Below are 18,301 nucleotides of genomic sequence, written 5' to 3'. Positions count from 1 at the left end.
GCACAAGATGGTCTTTCCTTTAAATCTGTAATAGAATGGAAAGTTCCTAAAGCCTAGAGTGAAATCATACCTGCTGAATGGGACTCTGTGCCTGAAACAGTATTCTTCGTCCTAGTAGTTCTGCAAAGATACATCCGACAGACCAGATGTCAATAGCATTGCTGTAATGGCGGCTGCCCATCAGGATTTCTGGAGCCCGATAATACTGAGTAACAACTTCCTGAGTCATATGACGGGATTCATCTAATTCTTCCACTCTGGCCAATCCAAAATCACAAATCTAAACAGAAGAGATTATCAAAATGTTGTCAAATAGACAAATATATTTACAAGTGGAATAGGAGAACAAAATAATAAAAAACTAAAACCTTGACAGACCTCTGAACTTTGCAAAGTTTTCAATGATACAGGTGGAGTACATTGTGTCAGTATATTTTGATATTATTTGGATGAGAGGGAAGAAAGTCTCAAACTTCCTTATTTCTATACAGAATTATCTTAAAGACAAGCTTTTCACTTTCATTTGTTTTTAACTGGTAATTAATGAAACAAACAAAAAGCAGTTGAATGTATACTTTTAGGTTTAATGAAGAAACCAAGCTAATTTATTTTCAAGGCTGCTTATGGAGGAAGATATTATAAGGGAAGAAAACGACCTCCTGAGCTAACTATGTTCACTATTTTTTTGTTTGTTTTTGGCTGCACTGCATGGCTCGTGGGATCTTTGCTCCCTGATCAGAGATGAACCCCAGGCCTTGGCAGTGAAGCCATCAAGCCCCAGCCACTTACACCACCAGGGAATTCCCATATGTTCACTATCTTTATGGAATATACACAGTAAAATTTCTTCAAAGCTATGGGTTTCAGAGTCCTGCTGAATCCTGAGGTACTTCAGGAGTTCCATGAACATTTTACCTAAATTTCATATGAATCTATAAATATTTAAAATATTAATCCACATTCCAATATGTGAATTTGTCAAAAAGTAGCACACTGTAGAATACTAATGCTAACAGGTCCCTTCAATTCTTCATGCCATAAACATTTAATTAACTGAATGCCTATTATATTTTAGGCAGTATGCTAGAACATGACGGTAAATGAGAAAGACTGGTTAATTCACCTACAAACCTAGGAATGAATCTTATGCTTTCTGTTTATTTTTGGCTGTGCTGGGTCTCTGTTGCATCACACAGGCTTTTTTCTCTCCTCTAGTTATAGCTCATGGGCTTGGTTCCCCTGCAGCACGTGGTATCTTAGTTCCGGGACCAGGGACCAGGGATCGAAGCCATGCCTGCATTGGCAGGCAGATTCTTAACCACTGGACCACCAGCGAAGTCTTGCCCTTTCTGTTTAAGTGAAAAGTTTTTGGAGGCTGCAAGGTGAGCTGTTAGTAAACGGCAGCAGTGCCACCACCAGCAAATTTTGCTTATTTTCAGGAATTGAGGCTTTCTTGATACTAGGCAACCAAAACAGAAACTGGGAGCACTGAGGAACAGATAAGAGAGGAATGACCATCTAAGCTCCAGTGTTCTCACTGATTAAGTCTGAGTCAATATTATTAATATAACTGACAAAATAATACTTATCTGCCTTCTAAGTTGAGGTCCTAACATATTTTATTTGAAAAAAGGATCTCGTAGCTTAAAAAAGCAATGGAAAACTACTGCTTTAAAGAAAACATATTTTACCCCTAATTTTTGGCAATCTTATCTTTTTATCTTGAATCTACTATGTCTGGTCACATCAAATGAATGCATGTCTGTATGTGGGGACAAATCAGAATGAAACCAACATCTTTGAAACTTAAAATGAAAGTACATTTTCCAACCACACAGAAAAACTATACCAAAAAGGAAAACAGGCATATGTTGTTTATCAAATCCTCCCAAAGACCAGTGTTCAAATAACACATAATATTTTAAAACTCTATTACTTGACCAAAAATTTTTAGGCTATCTTTTAAAACAAAACAAAGAAAACTAAAAATCCACTTTATTTCTCTGGTATTAAAACAAAAGAAAACACCACCTTAACCAACAGAAAATGTTTTCTCTTATAAAGCAGGCCTTTTGTTTAAAAAAAAAAAAAAAGATCTGGATTCATTTTTTGGCAATTTATCTGGAAGACACGCTAAATCCAAAGTAAGAAGCTTACATGATCAGGTAACTAAAGATATTGCAATTTCCAGCAAAATTATCTGCTTTGTGCCTAACAGTAAACAAAATGATTTTTAAAAATGTTTTGTCATAATTATTTTCTACAAATTTTTACATTTGAGAAGAGAGAATTAGCATCAGTAGATTGGCAATCTACTCTGGCTTTTAAAAGTAGGCTGCTAAGACAAGTTAAAGGAGCAGAGCAAAATTTCAATTTGTTCTGATCTGTATGTTGTTTATTCATAAATGACATTTTCTTTGTTACTCTCTCATGTAGGTGGAGGTTACAATACCATGAAAGACAATTTAGAAAATGGACTGCAAGTAGTTAACGGCATCAAGCATGACAGGCTCTACACAAATGCTTTGTGAAGTTTTCCAACCAGAAACTGAAATAAGCAGAAACTGGTTTAAACTGTCATATAAGTGACTTGGTCTGCATAAGTCAAAGAATTTCTGACTCTAAGGTTTTTGATTATTTTTAAAAAAGAATTAAAATGGGTTATGGAGATAAGGTCTGAAGATGTTTATCACACTGTGTTTTAATAGCTTGCCACTACTCTATTTATTTATTTTTGGCTGTGCGGGGACTTCATTGCTGTGTGGGCTTTTCTCTAGTTGAGGTGACCAAGGGCTACTCTCTAGCTGTGGTGCATGGGTTTCATTACGTTGGTTTCTCTTGTTGCAGAGCACGGGCTCTAGGGTGTGTGGGGTTTAGCAGTTGCGGCACATGGGCTCAGAAGTTGTGGCTCCGGGGCTCTAGAGTATAGGCTCAACAGTTGTGGCATACGGTCTGAGTTGCTCCATCGCATGTGGGATCTTCCCAGAGCAGGGATCAAACCCGTGTCTTCTGCATTGGCAGGTGGATTCTTTACCACTGAGCCACCCGGGAAGCCTGATCACAACTCTTTTTATTTATTTATTTTTTAATTAATTTATTGGGCTGCAGTCGGTCTTAGCTGTGGCAAATGGGATCTAGTTTCCTGACTACAGATTGAACCTGGGCCCCCTGCACTGAAAGTTCAGTCTTAGCCACTGGACCACCAGGGAAGTCTCACAGTGAAAAGCAGTGAACTCAATGACCTATAAAAGGAAAATTTACTTTGGTAGTTTTTACTTAATGGTTTTTGGGACAATTAATTATCTGTGGAAACAAAAAGAATTAAGTATAATATTAGATGTTTTCAAGGAAAATATGAAAAATAGGTGTTTTTAATCTTTCTAGACTTAAAACAGGATCAGAGTTCTTTACATATAGAGTGAAGGGAGTTTTTTCTTTTTTATTCAAAAGCAGTTTAACACACTAGTTTTTAAAGAAAACTGGCCCACAGTTTAAAGAAAGCATTTAAAATAAAAAATGAAATTCATTTATATACTTGGTTTTAAGGTTTAGTTTAACTGCCAACAGGATAAGTACTAATGACAGTTGATTACATTTATAGTAGGCAACGTTTATAAACAGTTCTTTTCTTTTTCAAATATATCAATTGAAATGTTAAGAATATTTACTGTAGACTGAAGCACCATATAATACTGCAGCCGCTCATAAAATAAGTGGAATTTTAATTTGCCTTCTCAGAGATGACTCAGCTCTAGGAAGGCCCTTACCTCTAATTTCTATAATGGGGAAAGATGGTGGGCCCTTCACTATTTAGGAGGTCTGTTAAAAGATTTCTGTTAGGGAGAGGGCAATGCACACATGTGGATTTTGCTATTTGTGAGGCACTCTAAGAAAAGACTATGGGGGTGGTACTGCGGCGAGAGTAAAACTGAAATTGATGTCTTGAGATATGGGGGCTGCTAACCATAATAAACCCTGAAATCAATACCCCTTCAGAGGGGTAACTGAGGATTGGCCACTACATACTGTAGAAGTACCTTTGACCCTTTTCTGGCTTAGTATTTTCACTTTTAAATGCTTCTATTTCCCTACTTTGCTGCCTCAGGCAAACAGCACATAAAAACATCAGCTGTGCAAAAACATACAGTCTTCTTAAAAGCCACACTTGATTGTCATGTAAGTAGATGCTTACTGGTCTTCCAATCTTTTTTCTGATGTATACTTTCTCTGTAATGGAACAAGCTGAAAAGAAATCACCTTCTCTAGTCTTCTTTCTAGTCACACTGCAATTCCGATTCCAATGTTTCCAAAATATGTGCAAAATATCATGAAGAAACCATGAGCCAAAACTACAAATTAAGTTACTGTTTTGTCCATGACTAGTGATATTGGTGGAGAACACTGGGTTCTTTTATTTCTGGTAAAGTGATGAGAATAAATTTAACCATTTCTCTCACAAAAATGTGTTCTTAAACACACTCTGACATTCCACTTGTTTCCTAGATGTTTAAATAAAATGAAAAGCTACCTTTAGAACACAGTTGCTGTTCACAAGGAGATTCCCTGGCTTAATGTCTCGATGTAAAATGCCAGCTGAATGGAGATATTTCAAACCTGAAATAACAAACAGATTTAACTGCAGATATTTAATTCCTTTACTCAACCAATGATTTTGGGGAAAACCATAGAAACAAGAGTAAAGGATTTTAAATTGTTCTCTAAATAACTGCATAGTGAACATTATTAAAAGCTTGACTTAGTCCTACCTCAAAAAACTGTAATTTCGCTACAGTAAAATAAAATGTCATCAAAGGTTTGCACAGTCTAGAGATAATGTCTATAATTTGAAAGATTATTTAGGTTTAAGTATAGATAAGCATTCCAAGCCCTGGAGTTAAGGCTGACCAGACCAATAACCTTGAACAGTTTCTAAGTGTGGCTCCTGGAGCTCTGGATATTCTGGATACTCTCAAGCTTATTGTGAGCTGCTGCCACAAAATAGTTCCCATTAACCAACAGCAAGCCTTTTCCAGGACAGATTTTCACTGATGAGACAAAATTCAGAAACTTGCCCAGGTCTGTTGGTAGTATTCTCTACCACTGAGAATCAGGAAGGTAATTAATTACTTTAAAAATATTTTTGATATCTTTATAAAGTCTGTGGGCTTTAGCAGTGCTAGATAAAAGGCACAGCTTCAAGGCTGAGTCTTCTGAATAAAAGAAAGCAAATCACATTTTCTACAATGTTAAAGATCCTCTATCCAGTATCTTCCCTCTGCCACCTCCCCCACTCCCAAATATCAACAAATCTACAGAAGGTGAACTTTCTAGTTTTGACACTGTGTATGTGTTTTAGTTCCTTTGGCAGATGCTTTTCAATTTTTATAAGGAATGTCTTAATTCTTTGAATCCTATGGGAGAAAACATTTTACTAGGTAAGAAAACTGTTTCAGCTTTAAACAGGTGTAATGCCAAAATTCTGAAGGACACCAGATGGCCGGAGGAAGCCCCAACAATGTCAGCCCAAACTGTTTCTCCATCACATCAGAGCTCCTTAATGAGGGTGAGTGAGCTGGCTGTTTCTGTCAGTCTTCTCCATGCTTTGACTTTAAAACTCATTTTGCTTTTCTAGAGTGGAACTCAGGCATGCCTGCCAACTCTCAGACTAGGCCCACCTACTGCCGGCTTAAAGAATGTATGTCATCCATAGGAAACACAGTTCCTTTTCAGTTAATCATCTGATGCCAGCCACATACTCCTACTAAAGGCTATTCAGTGGAAGCTTTGTGGCAAAACATCCTGCTTATGTACCCCCCGAGATTAACCCCCTTGACTACCTAATGAATTAGATAGGACCTTCTCTTCCATCACTGAAAATAAGAACCATTCGGCTACCCTTAAAAGCTTCTTATTTAACATCAAGTATAGAGAGTATTAAATATACTTTGGTCAGAAGAAAAACAGTTGTGGGTAAGAAGTTAGCCTTGGAAGGTCAGATTAGTTCAAATGAAAAGCAAAACATTTCATTTATACAGTGACACTACCTTTTTCTTCACAGAGAAAGTCTTACCTCGCAAAATCTGATAAAGAAAAACTTTGACATGATCTGAGCTGAGTGGTTGAGGAGAGACGATAATTTTATGCAGGTCACTCTGCATCAGTTCTGTGACAACATATCTTGAGGTTTTTAGTTAAGGAGAGTTCAGAGAATTCAGCCCCGAAACCCTATAAATTAGGTACCAACTCTAAATAAATAACTTCTCTTTTTAAGGCTGGAAAAAGCTTTAAGGAAAGAAAGGTTCAGGACAGCAGGAAGAGAGGTGATAGGTTCCAGCCCTCCTAAGATGAAAACACTGCCAAAACAAAATTTTAAAAAGTTAGAAGTTAACAATCAAGTGACTACAATTAGCACTATAAAAGAGAAAAATAAGGGAAAATATCTTCAAAGACAGTCAGATCAGGAGAAATGTGAAGACCAGCAGTCTCAGGGTCTATTCAGACATGTTCCTGGAGTGTCCTCTGAATCCGAACAAGAAAGAGTGCTGGTCTCATGCTAGGCCACCATGGTACCAAAGCAAAAGGTGTAATCCATCCATTAACAGTGGCTTCAATTACCTTGTAAAGCATGGTACTCCGAAAGACACGCACAATGGTTAGTTCGTATCTCAGTCTCTACAGTCTTCACAACTGAACTTTTATTATTTAACTTCTTATACATGTATACCTCCCGTACTTAATTTTAAGCTTCCTGTGCTTTGTACTCAGTATATCCTCAGGGTTTTGCACAATTAACATGAGGCAGATGACCGAAGGCTAGGGCCCAGGGAATAACGGAGATGTGGAACTCTCTTGGTAAAGACACAGTCTTTTGCTTATTTAGAAAAGGACAGATTCGTGACTTACCCCTGCCTTCAGTAACAACTCCTTAAAATTTTAGGCAAGTTTTATGATATAAAAGCTTTCTTCAGACAAGAGAAGAGGGCCTTTGAGTTTAGGAGGCTCTTACATGATTTAAATTCTTTTGACACATTCTATATGTGAAAAGAATCTTAAAAAGGGTGGGTATATTGTGAATGATTCACTTTACTATACAGCGGAAATTAACACAACACTGTAAATCAACTGTATTCCAATAAAACTTAATAAAGACAAATGAATAAACAAGAAAAATAACCCAAACAAATTCTTTTGACACCTTGTAAAAGTTAGTTTCACATTCTGAGTAAAACACTAAGGCTTCTTCCCCAGCCCTGTGCACCTGAAAGCAGGGAAAGGCAAGACAAAAAACAGCAGAGTTAGTTTGCTTTCTTACATATTTCCTCAGATCCTAAAATTTTTCTATGAGAAAGATATTATGGAGGCTGGAGTCTTTGGGTGCTCACCATTAGCTATAAAAAACTAAAAGGATCCGGGGCAGGGGCTCTTGTTTCAAAACTGGCATGCTCATTGGAAGGGTAAGTGCTGGACACAACTTACATTTTCAAAGAGTGACAGGTTTTGTATCTTACCTTTCTGAGCTTTAAAAAGTCTCTTGTAGTAAGTGATTATTTGGGGACTTAAAAACACTTTGAATTTAATGTTTCAGCACAAACAAGTAGGAAAAGGGACAACTTGGGCATAGGGAGAATGAAATATTGGTAACAGCTGACATACATAGTTGGACAACCCTTCCTTTGTGAGATATTTTCTCCAAATGGCTAGTGGAACATTCAGCTCTGACTTTCCTTCTCCCTTTCTGTTTGTTTCCTCTCATTCCCTTTGTTGGTGATCCTTCCCAACCACTTACTGTTGAAATGCCCCAGGGCTTGGTCCTCTTCTCTTCAGATACTCACTCTCTAGGGTAATCGAAGAGAGTCCCATGACTTTAAATAAACATCCATGCTGACGACTCCCAACTTTACATCTCTAGTAATTTTCTTGCCTCAATTCCAGCCTTGTATATTTAACTGTCTACTCATCATCTCCAATGGATGACTCACTGACGGCTCAAAATAACATGTCCAAGATAGTCTGTAAGAGCAGGGGAAGAGCCAAAGACACCATAGCTTAGCTCCTGCTGTCACTGGGGAATAAGGCTTTATTTGGTCTCCTGTGGGACAGGAAAAGACAGCTGAACATCTTTACTACTTCTAACGAAGGCCTGAAAGCAATTCTGGGTTTAGACCTACGTGCATCCCTACTTTCTAAGATACCTGATGGCTCCAATTCCTTAGCTGCTTTTATGTTCTGAGCAAAAAGTAACCTGCTTCTGGGTTCTCATTACTGCCAGTAGAGGTTTCTGCCTCTTCTAGTATGAATTCTTGGGGACTGTAGGAAGGATTTTAGCAATAAAGATCTGTGTTTTATCAAACGTGTTTTCAGATGGAAACTGTTTACATGTTTATTGGCCACATATATGTGTGAGTATGAGAGGAGAAAAAAGAGAGGAGGAGTGAAGAGAGAATTCTTTCTTTAACTCAGTTTTCTACTGGGGTGATAATTTTATTTATAGAAGTGCCTTACATATTAAGGATATTAACCCTCTTACATATACTAAAAAGTTTTTTTCCCCCACTGGGAAATCTTAATCATAGGATAGAGATAGGGGAAAAAATTTTCTATTTGCACCATTAAGCTTTAATCAGAGGTTCTAATATTCTTGAGTTGGTTCCAGAAATCTCAAGGGATGAAAACAAAGGAACATTACACAGGGAAAAACAGAACTACAGAGCAAACACAGAAAAACTTCACAACTGACATCCCCGTATTGTCATCTTCTGGTTTTACTCAGGAAAAGAAAACTCCTAAACAGAGTACTTATCTGTATGGGATGTCAGTCATGTCTTTTGAGTTTACTGACAATTTTCTTCTTCCTGCCAGGATTGAAAAGTTCTTGCATGGAAGTAAAGAGCAGGTTACATTCTATTCTGTTTCACATATCTACAAAACAGGTGCCAAGCTGTAATGCCAGAATCTTTACTGTGACTGGTGACAGCTGGTATGCATACAAACAGCAGAGAGAAAACATCTTAATTTTCAAGTTATCGGGTTGATTGAATTCATGGTGCTGGCACTTGAAAGATCTTGCTTTGACTTATAAAAGGAAAAAAACTGATACAAAAGCCAAAAACAGAGAATAAGCATGAAATAATATCATATGCTTTCTTCTAACAGTGACTACATTTTCAAAGAAAAGGGAAAAGGAAAACATTGTCTGGCTGGAATGGGTACTATTCTAACCAGATATTTTACAAATAATTACTAATTTCAGAAAACACTCTTATATTTAACCTAGTATTATGAAACAAGTACTTCCAGATCAGGGTGTTGTTCCCACCTTAGACCTACTGGATTTGAACTGATAATGTTCAACCATTTTGACCAACAAAAATGATTATTTCACATGGTTCAACCTAATACAGAGCAAGGTATTAACAGACAGCAAAAACAAAACAAACAAGCCCCCCAAAACCAAAATGAACCTGAAAGACAAGGTGTTCAAAATGAATATAAAGGATGACTTCAAATAGTAAGTCAACTCTTCTATACTAAGAGCACATTATGTGCATAATTTCTTACAAAATATAAACCAGCAGGTACTCCCTCTGCTAAACACAAATGACCAGATTATCATGTTACTTGTCTTCAGGATCTGTGAATTTAAAAAACCTTTCATTTAATCTCCTGTTATAATATTTAAGAGAGTTTAAACGAGTGTTACTTTCATGTCTCTGCTTCTTGAGAAGATGACAGTCAGCATTAAAAAAAAAATGAGGGTAGTGTTTAATAATCTCTTAATTTAATCAGAAAGTCCAGGGAAAACCACATATAGCCCAGTCTACCTTGACAATTTCATTTACCTTTGTACAGAGATATTTCCCTTCCTCTAATATCTTTTAAATATAAAAGTCTGAGAAATTTTAAAAATATACTTTTTACAAAGTAATCACAACAACCACTCTGCACAGAATAAGTTTTGTCAAGCTTTAGTTTAGCAAAATAAAGTCTTCAGGGTTGAAAGAAATATGTTTCACCTCAGGGATAAAGCAAATTTTTTCTTCTCAGAAAACAAGCCAATGGCCAGGCCAACCTTTAAAAATTTTACTTCTCTGGAAAAATACAATTCCTGAATTGGCGATTGAACAACAGAGCTGCAGAAATTTAGAAGCAACACACACCACTTTATGATAAGGTTTCTGCTTTGCTCTAGCAGAAATCCTCTAAAGTCTCAATCCCCAACATAATGTCTCCCAGATGTCTCAACTAGTTGCCATGCCAACTAAAGCAGCTTAAATTAAATGAGGGCCTGAAAAGGCACCTGCACCACTCCAGGTCTGTCACACATTAAATAAAGCTCTCTTGACAGGGACTCAGAGGTGCCATTAACTTGAACAGCAGCTATCTGATTATTGTTTCTGAGTAATTTAATGAGGGTCTCCAAGTAAGAAAAACAGGGTGCTCTTTCCCTCTCTCTGTCCTTCTAAATGGGACAGCCTCTCCAACAGCTGGTGTGCCCACTGGGTCAGTGACTCTGCTATGGCCTTTAAAGTTAGCATTGGGTAAAGGTAAATCACAGGACCAAAGTTAGGACTTACAGGAGAATATTAGCAGATTAACCACTCTCCCTTATTAAAACTCATCATTAAAAATACGGTTGTAAAAAACACACTGTGCATGCTATGCCAACCTCACAGTGATTTGAACAGCCCTGCTATAAAATAAATTGCTGCTGATTGCAGCAATTAGTTAAGTAGCTCCATGAAATATGGATTTCAAAATGTACTGATTTGCTTCAGAAAAACGAATGATGCAAATTAACAATTAGAAATGCAAGGCAGGGGACGGTAGCAGCTCTTGATACCTGAAGGTGCCCAAGAGGCACAAGTGTATCTGTGTTGTTTTAAAGAGTTAATTTTGTGTAGGTGTTTTTTTTTTTTTTTTGTAATACTGACATTTCAGAAACTTCTTTATATATATCGGGGTAGAAAACAGTCCCTTCACTGCTTTCTCAAATATTACTAGTCAATGGAGAACATCAGTTAACAGAAACACAAACTTAGTCACAGAGAGGTTATGGGATTTACCCAAGGTCACATTCCAAGTTTGCAAAAAGCCTTACTACCTTATGCTTCCCAACTCCCAGCCCAGCGCATGCTCTATCCCACAAAGCCACTTCCTGCTTGCCTACTATTCCCATTTCTTAACCACATGTCACACAGCATGCACACTACTTTACAATAAAGAAAAGCTGAATTACTTTTAATTAAGTGCTATGAGAAGAAAAGAAGAAAGGAAGCTAACTTCCTGTTGAAGCTACTTATGTGCCACTTTATCACCTCATTTAATCCCTGTATACAATATCTAATTTGTAACTATTTCTATTAAGATATGAGCACATCGAGGCTGGGAGAGGTTCAGCTGCCGACACAGAGCTTGGATTCACACCTAGATTGTAATGATCCCTAAGTCGGACCCTTTCTGTGAAATTCTGCCTCACTCTGTTTACTGTCAAGAGAGAAAATGAAATTCCTAAGACGGATCTACTTTGCACCTCGAAAAAACCAGATTCCAAAAAACATCAAATTCTGGACTGGGTTACTTGGTGGAGCTTTTAGAATCCCTCCCTCACTATGTGTCTTAAAATGAGAAGTCACTCTCCTCGTTCTCCAACAAATACCCAGAATAGCAGCATGTGCCAGACATGGGCTCCGTTCTGGGCACTGAAAATGTGATGGAGTGTAAGAGCGTCACTGCCAAGATTGAGTTCATAGCCCACCAAGGCAAGTGGATAATCAAACAAGCAATTACAACAGATTCACTCAAAGATCACAACAATGTCATGGCTGTTGATCTCATAAAGCCCCTTAGGCACTGCTCTGGGACTGAATAAGGCAGATCTGCCATCACAGGGCCAAGAGGAGTTAAGAGAAGCAAAGCAGCACAACCAAGACACATGCTTCTAAAAAGATAAACCTCTAAATTATTAGAATTGCTAAATGCCAGTAACTGCAGAGATTTACACCATCAGTGAAACATGTGAGAAACCATCCAGGTTTCCTTGGCTCATACTGAACTTCTCATTAGATGCACATTCTAATTGGCAATTTACCTATATCTATAAAAACACACAAACATGCATTGTGCTCAGTTGCATCCAACTCTTTGAGACCCCATGGACTGTAGCCCCCAGGCTCCTCTGTCCATGGGATTTTTCAGGCAAGAACACTGGAGTGGGTTGCCATTTCCTACTCCAAGGGATCTTCCCAACCCAGGGATGGAACCTGTGTCTCTTGCAACTCCTGCATTGGCAGGTGGATTCTTTGCCACTGAGCCACCAGGGAAGTCATGCATTAGGTTTCCTAAAATGGTTTACCTTAAGAATTAAAAAAAAAAACAAACAAAAAACCAAGAAATAACAAAAATAAAAGCAATGAACATTTATTGAGTTCCCTCTATATGTGAGGCACTTTGGAAGAACTTGCTATGAATTATCTCCTTGATTTCTCACAGCACAAGTTAGGTTATTCTAAAGAACTGTTCTCTATTTGAGTTTTAGGCTTTCATTCTGGAGGAACTGAATCCAAAGGTGTCTGAAGTAACTGCCACGCTCTTACTCATTTCCTCTAGTACCTGAACTGTAACCTTGGTTCTGTTACTAACAGGTCAGACCTCAAATAAAGCACCCTTGAGCCTACTATGTGCTACTCTTAATACAGATCACCTCATTTAATCCTCATAACAACCTCGTACCACTCCCATGCAACAGATCTACGTTGGGGGTGAACGAATGTCAGGTTGACAAGCTAAATAATGATACTCCTTTTGCCAGCAACTGAAAAATAACACAAAGGTTAAAAAAAAAATGATGGACACAAGTTTTTCTACCTCATACTCTCTCTCCCCTGTTACTTCATTCAAATTTTATTCCTTTCACACATCTTTTTCCCTTTTTTAAAAAATTTGTATTTTGGCCATGCCATGTGGCACGTGGGATCTTAGTTCCCTGAGTGGGGATTGAACCCTTGCCCCCTGCATTGGAAGAGCAGAGTCCTAACCACTGGACTGTCAGGGAACTTCTTATTTCACCTTTCTTAAGCTACAAAACTAAAATTGACAATTCAATTAACACTTTCCTATACTAACGAACCATACACACTTACTTGAATAGCTTCATATTCTCTATTTCTTTAAATGGACAAGGAAAACACAAAAAAAATTAGCATATGCACATTAACGTGTGTGTGTGTGTGTGTAAAAGAAGCCCAGCTAACTTTGTGTAGTGGTATTCCTTGAGAAGAAAATGAGGAAGAAAACAAGTCTGAACTATAGATTGCTGGAAATATAGGACAGGTTTTAGTGGGAGATTAAACTAAAAATATAAGTTTATATATTATATTACATTAGACATAGTAACATGTAATTACTACTAAATGAAATCTGCCACAGACAGGGCATTAATTTTGCTTCTGCTTACAATCTTCTTTTTCTTGTACAAAGTTTTTCTTTTTTTAATTAAGTCTTTTTTCTATTTCTTTCCTTTTGTTATTAAAAAAAATCTGGATTTCTAAATTATGGAAGCATGTTATCATTAATGAATTATAAAATTCAGCCTTAATAACATGATATTCTTTAGAATAATGGCCATCAGTGTTAGTAGCTGAGTTGTTAGTGCATAGGGCCCAAGTATCAATCATGCAGGACACCCACAAAGGGTTGCTGTGGAATAAAATGTGTTTATGAGGACAGAGTTTGAAGCAGAAAAAGCAAAAATAAGAAATCTTCTGAGAATCAAAGAAATGAGGTAGGAATATATTAGAGATACCAGAAGTTGGAGAAAAGAGGGGCATGTTTAGGATTAAACACAGTTTTGTACAATGTTCTTTGATGCCAGAAAGGATTATGGGAAGAAAACTAGGCAACTAATGTAGATAGAGTCTGGTCGTCAACTGCCCCTCAATGGTAGGCCTCCCCTGACCTCTCGATTCAAGAAAAACAAATCTGTACCACAATCAGTATTTGTTTACCTACCTTTATGATGCTGCATCTACTTTAGAAAGTAATTTAAGAATGCATGACAATCAGTCTCACGCCAGAAAGCCCGGCTACTCCAACTGTCAAAGGTAATTCCACAGAAAAAGCTACACAGTCACCACAGAAACAAATGCTGACATCAAATTCTGACCTTCAATTATGAGAAAGATGATTGAGTCTGTCTCTGTTTTTAGGAAGTCATGATTACTCAGGCAGTCTCAGAGGCTGCAGGACTGGTGCCAACACCATCACTGTTTAACCATTATCATTAGCATCAATAAATACTGACTGGGTACCAAGGGGTGTAGAGAGCACGCTAACTCAATGACAAAACAGAGGAAAAAGATGAATGAATGCAAAGCAACATTCAAGAGATTAGAAAAAGTGTTAAGACTGACAAGTAAAAATCAGGTAGAAAAAGTAAGAAGGAAGCAAAAAGATTTTAATGTACATGGCCACAGGACCTTGATTTTAAAAAATTGCTATTTAGTTTTCTATGTGTCAGACCTCCAGCTTAAAGTTAATTTGTCTCATCTATTCATAATTACTCTAAGTCCTATTAACATTCCCATTATACAAATAAGCAAAGAGGGTTAGAAAGGTGAAGAAAGCAGCCAGAAGTCATAGCTTGTACACAGCAGAGTTGGTGCTAAACCCCAGCTTTTGCTCTTAACCTGTGCTTTGTCTTTCAATAGATGAAACATCAAAAAAGGTGAACAAAATAATTCTACTTGAGAAGAGGGGAGATTTTTTAGAATGAGGAGTTAAAACAGAATTTGGTAGTTGGAGACAGTGTGGTGTAGGCTTTGGAATTAAAGACCAGGTTAGAATCTTGACTTGGTCACTTACTGGCTTGGTAACATCAGACAAGTTAAATAACCTCTCTTGAGTTTGTTTTTGCATTTATAAAAGAAACACAATGACATCTACTACACTGCTGGGTCCAGATGCTGTATGTGAATCACATATAAATGTCTGACACATAGCTGCTGCTACCATCATCACTGTTATGGGAAGAACATGTAACTTTATTCTTATCTCCTCCTAACATTTCCCTGTCCCTACCCAAGGGAAAGCCAAAAGAACCTAAGTTAAGAAAAAAAGAAAAAAACAAAACAGGCAACCAATTAAAAAAGTTCCTTTAAGGTACTGATCTTAAGATCAGAATCCTAAAAGGATATCACTGCTGAAAAGGAAAATTATATTCACTTCTTATTAACAGGTCTCATGCAGTTTTCTTGGCATACTGCATACTACTTTTGAGAGAGGGTTGGTTCTGGAAGGACTGGAAACTCAAGGGAGCAATTAAAAGTGTTAATCGCTGTGAGACCTCTACCCATGGGACTCCTGGTTTTGGTAAAGAACTTCTAGTCACCTGGAGTTTCTCAGACTTGAACTCAGGGTGGCAAAAATTAACTATTAGATTGGCATCTCCTAACTGGTTAGTATACCACATATCCAGAACAACACACAAGAAACAAAACTCTGCTAGGCTTGTGCATATCATATTTCCTTTGGAAAAACGTCACTTCAACCTAATTCTATTATCTATCATCTGGACAGAAATGGTATGGACCTAACTGAAGCAAAAGATATTAAGAGGAGGTGGCAAGAATACACAGAAGAACTGTACAAAAAAGATCTTCACGACCCAGATAATCACGATGGTGTGATCACTCACCTAGAGACAGACATCCTGGAATGTGAAGTCAAGTGGGCCTTAGGAAGCATCACTACGAACAAAGCTAGTGGAGGTAATGGAATTCCAGTTGAGCTGTTTCAAATCCTGAAAGATGATGCTGTGAAAGTGCTGCACTCAATATGCCAGCAAATTTGGAAAACTCAGTAGTGGCCACAGGACCGGAAAAGGTCAGTTTTCATTCCAATCCCAAAGAAAGGCAATGCCAAAGAATGTTCAAACTACCGCACAATTATACTCATCTCACACACTAGTAAAGTAATGCTCAAAATTCTTCAAGCCAGGCTTCAGCAATACGTGAACCGTGAACTTCCAGATGTTCAAGCTGGTTTTAGAAAAGGCAGAGGAACCAGAGATCAAATTGCCAACATCCGCTGGATCATGGAAAAAGCAAGAGAGTTCCAAAAAAACATCTATTTCTGCTTTATTGACTATGCCAAAGCCTTTGACTGTGTGGATCACAATAAACTGTGGAAAATTCTGAAAGAGATGGGAATACCAGACCACCTGACCTGCCTCTTGAGAAACCTATATGCAGGTCAGGAAGAAACAGTTAGAACTGGACATGGAACAACAGACTGGTTCCAAATAGGGAAAGGAGTACGTCAAGGCTGTATATTGTCACCCTGCTTATTTAACTTCTATGCAGAGTACATCATGAGAAACGCTGGGCTGGAAGAAGCACAAGCCGGAATCAAGATTGCCAGGAGAAATATCAGTAACTTCGGATATGCAGATGACACCACCCTTATGGCAGAAAGTGAAGAGGAACTAAAAAGCCTCTTGATGAAAGTGTAAGTGGAGAGTGAAAAAGTTGGCTTTTAAAGCTCAACATTCCGAAAATGAAGATCATGGCATCTGGTCCCATCACTTCATGGGAAATAGATGGGGAAACAGTGGAAACAGTGTCAGACTTTATTTTTTTGGGCTCCAAAGTCACTGCAGATGGTGATTGCAGCCATGAAATTAAAAGACGCTTACTCCTTGGAAGAAAATTTATGACCAACCTAGATAGCATATTCAAAAGCAGAGACATTCCTTTGCCGACTAAGGTCCGCCTAGTCAAGGTTCTGGTTTTTCCAGTGGTTATGTATGGATGTGAGAGTTGGACTGTGAAAGAAGCTGAGCACTGAAGAATTGATGCTTTTGAACTGTGCTGTTGGAGAAGACTCTTGAGAGTCCCTTGGACTGCAAGGAGATCCAACCAGTCCATTCTAAAGGAGATCAGCCCTGGGATTTCTTTGGAAGGAATGATGCTGAAGCTGAAACTCCAGTACTTTGGCCACCTGATGCGAAGAGTTGACTCATTGGAAAAGACTCTGATGCTGGGAGGGATTGGGGGCAGGAGGAGAAGGGGACAACAGAGGATGAGATGGCTGGATGGCATCAGTGACTCGATGGACGTGAGTCTGAGTGAACTCTGGGAGTTGGTGATGGACAGGGAGGCCTGGCGTGCTGCGATTCATGGGGTCGCATAGTTGGACATGACTGAGCTGAACTGAACCATCTGGGTTCTCTTGCCACCTCTGAGTGATGTATCAGTAAGAGGAAAACTGTTAATTAAACATGTAATTATTAAACCTACACCAACAATTCAGTGCACTTAACTTTTAATAATGGCATTATATATTATACACAGAGCAAACTGATGTATTAATAAGTAGTACATAAATTATACTCTGGTTAAAATTCAGATTCATGCTAGTGTGCTACAGGTTTATTAAGTTCCCTGAAGTATTGCTCTCAAATAAACTGAGCTGGCAGCAGGAGACTCAGCTGGTCTATGAAGTGGGTAAAAGCCCCACTGCTTCCCTATATCCTCCAATTAAGGCAGGTCTGATAAATTTAGTGACTTCTGAAACCTCTGGGTCTCTATGTAACACGTCTCCCTGGTGTCTACCAACCTTAAAAAATAAAGTCAGAACAGTGGAATAGGACAAAAAGATCAAATAAATAGCCCTAAGAGCGTCCCCAAATCCTCACACCTGGATTAAAGAGGCTAATAATCAGAAGGTTAACCAGAAGGTTAAGCAGTTCAAGAGAATGATAATGGGGTTATGAGGCTTTTCAGGGGCTCAAATGAGGTATGGCTTTGTTGTTATTCATTATTACCCTCAAATAGTTGGGAAGGCTGGCAGCATTTCATTCCCCACCAGCTGGGAAGTTTTAGAGGTATATTTATTTTGTAATAGAGGTGGAAAGACTAGATTCTAGCTTTAGTGTTTTTGGCGTCACCTGAAACACAGGTGTTTCAAAGAGCTGGTGTGAGTAAGTTGTTCCTACTATAGCAACTCTCTTCAAAGCAGAGGGAAAAAAATTCCAACTGTGAGTTGGAACTTGAAACAGTTCTTTTAAAACAACCTCAGGATTTGCACATATACTACTGCTGCTAAGTCGTCTGAGTTGTGTCCAACGCTTTGTGACCCTATGGATTGTAGCCCACAAGGCTCCTCTGTCTGTGGAATTTCCCAGGCAAGAATACTGGAGTGGGTTTCCATTTCCTCCTCCAGGGGATCTTCCCCACTCAGGAATTGAACCCACAGCTCCTGCATTGCAGGTGGATTCTTTACCACTGAGCCATGGGGCAAACCC

General features: G+C 38.3%; 1 protein-coding gene and 1 non-coding gene across 6 annotated transcripts in view; both read right to left on the bottom strand.

Annotated features, from left to right (window-relative positions):
• Nucleotides 1-18,301, bottom strand: part of NLK (nemo like kinase) — a 127,274-nt gene that overhangs the window by 21,654 nt on the left and 87,319 nt on the right. For all 5 annotated transcript variants that reach the window (XR_011259765.1, XR_011259766.1, XM_069602949.1 and 2 more), the window contains 3 exons: nt 6,071-6,177; nt 4,529-4,614; nt 71-280 (listed from right to left, as the gene is read on the bottom strand). Coding sequence is in view for 3 of the 5 variants with exons in the window: in XM_069602949.1 (XP_069459050.1) it covers nt 71-280; nt 4,529-4,614; nt 6,071-6,177 (403 nt within the window). In the remaining 2 variants the exon portion in view is untranslated. The remainder of the gene's footprint in view (nt 1-70; nt 281-4,528; nt 4,615-6,070; nt 6,178-18,301) is intronic.
• Nucleotides 12,979-13,051, bottom strand: TRNAG-UCC (transfer RNA glycine (anticodon UCC)). The gene has a single exon. It is a non-coding gene; the product is annotated as a tRNA-Gly (tRNA).

This window comes from Ovis canadensis, chromosome 11, assembly GCF_042477335.2.
Source record: "Ovis canadensis isolate MfBH-ARS-UI-01 breed Bighorn chromosome 11, ARS-UI_OviCan_v2, whole genome shotgun sequence".
NCBI classification, from domain to species: Eukaryota; Metazoa; Chordata; class Mammalia; order Artiodactyla; family Bovidae; genus Ovis; species Ovis canadensis.
Note: the sequence above shows the minus strand (reverse complement) of the source record. Positions and strands in the feature narration are given on the sequence as shown.